Source organism: Rattus norvegicus, chromosome 9, assembly GCF_036323735.1.
Source record: "Rattus norvegicus strain BN/NHsdMcwi chromosome 9, GRCr8, whole genome shotgun sequence".
NCBI classification, from domain to species: Eukaryota; Metazoa; Chordata; class Mammalia; order Rodentia; family Muridae; genus Rattus; species Rattus norvegicus.
The window spans coordinates 91,710,662-91,716,750 of NC_086027.1; the positions used below are offsets into that span (position 1 = coordinate 91,710,662).

General features: G+C 45.7%; 2 protein-coding genes across 2 annotated transcripts in view; one reads left to right on the plus strand and one right to left on the minus strand.

The window, feature by feature from the left end:
- Nucleotides 1–2,905, minus strand: part of LOC108352004 (60S ribosomal protein L30-like) — a 3,250-nt gene extending 345 nt beyond the window's left edge. Inside the window, exons 1-2 of the mRNA XM_017596903.3 lie at nt 2,686–2,905; nt 1–11 (exon numbers count right to left, since the gene is read on the minus strand). The exon at nt 1–11 is cut by the window's left edge and continues 345 nt beyond it. Of these exons, the coding sequence (XP_017452392.2) occupies nt 1–11; nt 2,686–2,905 (231 nt within the window). The remainder of the gene's footprint in view (nt 12–2,685) is intronic.
- Nucleotides 2,906–3,239: 334 nt separating this feature from the next.
- On the plus strand, nt 3,240–4,451 carry LOC134480298 (keratin-associated protein 5-2-like). Its single transcript, XM_063267810.1, has one exon. It carries the CDS (start codon nt 3,240–3,242, stop codon nt 3,618–3,620), a length of 381 nt encoding a protein of 126 aa, XP_063123880.1. The 3' UTR covers nt 3,621–4,451.
- The last annotated feature ends 1,638 nt before the right edge of the window (nt 4,452–6,089 follow it).

Here is a 6,089-nt window from a genome sequence, read left to right on the forward strand (position 1 = left end):
CAGCTTCTTGCCTTAGGTGTGGGACAAACCCAACCAAGACCAGCCACCAAGATGGCGGAGGAGCGAGAAAAGCTTGTTATTTATTCCTAATTACTTCCATTATGGTCTTATTTTTAAAAAGATTTATTTTTTTATGCATGTGAATTCATTGTAGCTGTCTTCAGACACACCAGAAGAGGACATTAGATCTCATTACAGATGACTGTGAGCCACCATGTGGTTGCTGGGACTTGAACTCAGTACCTCTGGAAGAGCAAAGCAGTCAGTGCTCTTAACCACTGAGCCATCTCTCCACCAACCACCCACTTCCCTTTGTGTTCTTCATATATAGTCTATGTCCATGTTACAGTTTTTTTTTAATTTGGAGGCTTGTCCAGTGGATAGTCAAGAGATTCACTTTCTGCAAATGTTTTTATGCATTCTTGACTAGAGCACACTTTCTATATTGTGCTTTTAGAGACTTACATTCACATTTACTATCTTTGTTTTCTTACACATACTCTTGTTTTTGTTTTACCTTGCTTCATAATTAGTCATTGCTACTGGGTTTGTTTTTTTACCCGCTTTTCCACTGTTTTGCCTCTCTCTCTCTCTCTCTCTCTCTCTCTCTCTCTCTCCCTTCTTCCCTCCCTCCCTTCCTCCCTCCCCCCTCCATCTCCTCTAGTCCAGAAGTCCTAAACTCTGTTCCATTCTTCCAGCTGCCACCTGAGTAACCACTAGTCTTCTCAACCATTAAAGCTTAAGTAACAGAACGCCTTTCCCCTTCCCCATGTAACTTCGGGATGCTTCTCCACAAGTCACTTCTTATATCCAGCTTACATCACGCCCTTGGCCTGTGTTGCAGACTTTTCTCTAAATGCCATGTTGGAGGGTCCTTTTGGACAGCCACTGGCTTCAGATGGGCCCATGCTCACTGGGCTTGCTCAGCACTTTTCTTAGAGTGTTGGACCTTCCTGAAGGACATGTCCTTCTCTCTGAACACACTCTGCCAAAATCCCTTCACAGAGGTCTACTTGTTATAAGTGCTTCCCTTAACTTTCATACGTGTGTGTGTGTGTGTATGCATGCATGTGTGTGTTCTTTGCAATACTACAAGATTTGTTCTTTGAATTTACTTGATTTTGTTGAATTGGACATTTGTTGAGGCTCTGAAATCTGAGTACAGATGTCTTTATCACTACAGAAAGATACCAGTCTTTATCTTTAATTATTGTATCTTCATATTCTTCTTTTAATCAGACATTTGTGAAATTCGTGCTTAAACTCTATTCTTCATATTTTCTATTATTTACTTATATGGACCAATTTGTATTTTTACATTTTATTGACTCTAATTTACCAGATATTATAAGAAGCGTCTCTTGCTTATGTGTCATTAAGAAAGGAGCTGAAGAGATGGCTCAGCAACTAAGAACACACATTGATTTTGCAGAGGACCAGAGGTCAGTTCCCAGCATTCACACTGGGCTGCTTACAAATCACCTGTAACTCTTGCTGGAGGGTAAACAGGTGCCTCTGGCCATTATGGGGACCTACACTCATCTACACACACACACACACACACACACACACACACACACACACACACACACACACACACACCACATACACCACACACACATACACACACACACACACACACACATGTGTATTATGTGTGTTTCTGCATAGGCTCAGCAGTCTTCTTATTTTTTGAACCTAATGAAAGGTCTGTGATTATTTCTCTGGGTTTCTCCATTAGTCTAAGTCAAACTTAAGCTTTAGGATGATAGTGAGAAAAATAGAAAACAAACCAGTGCTGTTGGGTTGCAGTAACAACTCACAGCAGGATGAGGGGGTGGGGTTTAAACAATAGAAACGTGTTTTCCTTACAGTTATAGAAGCCAGAGGTCCCAAATAAGGTACCATTGCGGTTGGTGTGGCTTCCTCTAACATTGTGGACACTTCCTTCTTCTGTGTGATCATGTGATCTTTCCTGTGCACATGAAGAGAGCTTCAGTGTTTTATTTTCTTCCTTTTACAATGACACCAGCTCTGCCATATTTTGGCCCCACATGAGTGATCTTGTTTAATTTTAATTATCTCTTTAAAGGCATAGTCTCCAGGCTTGCATCAGGGTTTTGAAGTTTGGAAAGACATCCTTTCCATCTGTAATGGACAGCAACACTAGTATAATCAATAGTCGAAGGCAAATCTAGTCAGGATACCACATGATACGGTTCACTTGCACATGCTTCTCATAACTAAGATAATCTTGTTCTGTCCACCCACAGAACTATCTCTATCTTTGTAGATAAGTTCACCATGTATGCATGATGCAATGAGTGACATTTATGTGTGCTGATTGTTGGGGGGGGGTGTGTGTGCTTTCCATGATGTGTCTGGAGGTGGCCATCATTTCCTGCAAGCAATGTATGTCCTTTCTCCTGGTCCGCTTGCCATCATGTGGTCTACGTTTATGAAATAAGGCTCTCCTAGGCAGTTTGTGGATATAATGAAGTAAGCTAAATGCCCCACAGAAGTAGAACCTGTTCTGAGCTCAATTCAAGACCCAACGCCATCTTGTTGCTTGGACAGAGCCTGCAGCTGGCTGCCCTTGGCTTGGAAGGCAGCTAAATCTCTGACTGGGCCCTACTCTTTACTGGCTGCCCTAAGGTCGGAATTCCTGTATCATTTATCTCTTGCCATTTTGGCCGTTGCCATGCTCCATGGCCAGTGTCCTCAGTACCAGCACATCTCCACAGCACATGGTGGTGCGCTGTGTCTCCTCTACTTTGTGTAAGATCCAGGACATGCTCAGGGGCAGGCTTTTGCATCGAGAGAGTTTTCTCAGAAGGAGAAAATATGGATGCCGAGCTATGCTTTCCAACTCGTTCCTCCATCCTTCCTTGTTGTCTTCCACCATACTGAGCCTGAAGGCGACCGCAGTTGTTTTGTTTACACATGCGCAAGTCTACAAGGTCAGGTCCTTAACAGGTAAAGGGAAGATTCAAGATTTAGTTCTTTCGTTAAGCCAAACGTTTCTAGTAAGGATATATCTGAGAGATGACTCTACACTGTTTGTGAACCCCAGAATAAATAGGAATGAGGAAGCATCTACTGTCATGTGTCCTGAGTCACACAGCTACTCTCCTCCTAGGCTGGTACTTAAGGGGCTCGCCCTGCAGGAGGAGCATCACATCTCCTCTCCTCTCCTGAGTCTCTCTCCTCACTGCACCTGAGTCCTCTCTACTGACAACATGGGTTGCTGTGGCTGTGGTGGTTGTGGTGGCTGTGGCGGCTGTGGCGGCTGTGGTGGCTGTGGCGGCTGTGGCAGCTGTGGCGGCTGTGGTGGCTGCGGCGGCTGTGGCGGCTGTGGCAGCTGTGGTGGCTGTGGCAGCTGTGGTGGCTGTGGTGGCTGTGGTGGCTGTGGTGGCTGTGGTGGCTGTGGTGGCTGCTGTGGTGGCTGCTGTGGCTGCTGTGGCTGTTGCAGGCCTGTGGTCGTCTGCTGCTGCCGCCGCACCTGCTGCAGCTCCTGTGGCTGTGGCTCCTGTGGCTGCGGCTGTGGGAAGGGCTGTTGTTGCCAGCAGAAGTGCGGCTGCTGCCAGCAGAAGTGTGGCTGCAAGAAGTGCTGCTGCTAGCATGGCTGCTGGCCTCTGGCCTTCTGCTGTAGATAACTGATAGAGGTGAGTCTGCCCCTCTGCCTGCCTGTCTGTCTGTCTATCTGTTCCTGTCAGTGAGTCACCAGCATGAACCGAGACTATTACCATTGTAGCCTGGCATTTCTATAGTTGATATCCTGCCCGCCCTTGATAGGCACCAAGCAAATGAATGAGTCCCAGGCCTTCTGTGTCACTTACTATTCAGTCACAGCTGTGGCAGATGTAGTCTGGCTAGGTTATGCTGTGACATCCTACAGTGCCTGTAACTGTCACCAATGACCTGTGTTCCCATTGTATGGGCATATCTGTAATCACAAAGTTCCTCTTGATTAATAAACTTCAGCAAACCGCTCTCAAACTCTTGACTCCTGTGTCTCATTTGCTTTCCAGTCTCTAAACTGTCTCTCCATGGGGGCAATAAGATCCATCTCAACAGACAGGACACTCTGGATGGGAAAGCAGCAGAGGACTAGAACCCAGATGGATTGTGGGTACACAGACAGGCAGTGATGGCTGATCCTAGGGCTGATCTTCTGGATGTTGGGAGGCACAGGTCCTTGCAGTGAGTCGTGGTCCCCAGCTCAGAATCCTCCTTTTCTTCCCTCATACTGGTCATGATCTGAGCAGCTTTGCTCTTTGAGGAGATCCCTGCCGGGGCATGCTGCCTCACCATGGCCTGAAGCTGCTGGGCCCCACCACTGTGAAGCTGTTCTCTGGGGTCAGCTTGCCTGCATGTAGATTGATGTGGATTGGCCTGGGAGATGGATTGGGGAAGCTCTGAATATGTCCGTGTGGCTGTTTGCAGAGAGGTACAGGGATTGGGGGAGAACAGTCACCCTACATGTGAGTGTTACCCATCCAAGGGCTTGGGGCCCAGATGGATCAAAAGGAAAAAGGAAGAAAGAAAGCAGTGTCACCAGTGTCCTTTCTCTGCTTCTACCAAGTAGATAAATAGATCTGGCTTAGATCAGAGGTGTTTATTTCCTTATAGTGTCCCATGCTTAGAAGTTCAAGGTCAAGCTGTTAGCAGATTTGGAGAATTCTGTCCTCACAGGGCCTGCCCGGATTTCATGTGTGACTCCTTTCTTCTTTTGTCAAGTACCCCTGTCATGATGAATTTCAACTTATACAATCTTCATTAGGTTTGTCATTGCTGTGGTGAAACACCGCAGCTTACACCTCCATGTCACCTATCATCATTGAAAGAAGTCAGAACAGGAACTCAAACTGTGCAGGAACCTGAAAGCAAGAGCAGAACAGTAGGTCATGGACAAGTGCTGCTCACTGCCTTGTCCTCATGGCTTTCTCAGTCGGCTTTCTTATAGTGCCCAGGGTCACCATCCCAAGAATGGGCTACCTACAATGGGCTGAGTACTCCCACAAGAAAATGCTCTACAAGCTTGCCTGTAGCCCAATCATAGGGACACTTTTTTTTTCAACTGGGGTTTCTGCCTCTACGATGACTGCAGCTTGTATCAAGTTGACATAAAATTATCCAGCACACTCGTGAGTGATCTTATGTTGACTTAGCTGCCTCTTTTAAATTGCTGTAAAGATACTATTTCCAGATGACATTTACTTTCTGAGGTCTTGGGAGTTACAACATCACTACATACATGAGAGAGCACAGTTCAGCCCCATAAGACTCGGCATGCTTCTTTTTTTAATCAGATGATTTTGAAGGTCATTGCGTTCAGTTCAGTTTCTAGTAGCCATTACACACTTTCACCTAGATTTTTATTCGTAGCAAACTGGTGTTCTTCAAGAGGACCCAGCACCATGCCTGAAAAGGTCATGCTCATTTAACAGCCATGGTATACTGCTTTGGAAATTTTGAGCATCACTTAGAGATTGTCAGCTGGCCCTCTGTAAAGTTATCATCGGCTGCGAAGTTCTCCTTGTTCACCTCTGAGAACTAGCTGTTAGAGACACTGGTACAAGCCACTGGTATCTTTTGTTTGTAAACTACGCCATCATACTCTGTCACCTTGATCCTCAGCCTGGCTGGCTGGGTTCTCTCTCCTGCTACTCCTTATGATGCAACCCTCTTCTTGGTGTGCAGTAACTTCATCTCTCCAGATTCTCTAAGTAAAACAAGCCTTTGTTACTCCCCTGAGCATATCCTATTTCCTCTTGTGACCACATCTGACTTCTATTTTAAAAATAAAACAACAGAGGTAGATGGAACAGAGCAGGGTGAGGTGTTAGTTAACCAAAACTAAAGGTTTGTCTACAAGCTGTAGGGAAATCTACTAGTTTGTAAGTGAATGAAAATATATGAAAACAGAAGTTGTTTTAGAGGTTTCCCCAGGGGTGGACAACACTGCTTCCAGAACACATTGCTTATTCAAAGCAAGTCTCAGTTCCAGGCATGGCTTACCTCCCTATAAGGGAGGCCTGGAGTAGCCCAAAATAACACAGGTTATTGGCATTGTTCTTGGTTGCCCA

Coding starts and splice junctions, on each gene's coding strand:
- LOC134480298 (XM_063267810.1), top strand. CDS start 3,240: ATGGGTTGCTGTGGCTGTGGTGGTTGTGGTGGCTGTGGCGGCTGTGGC.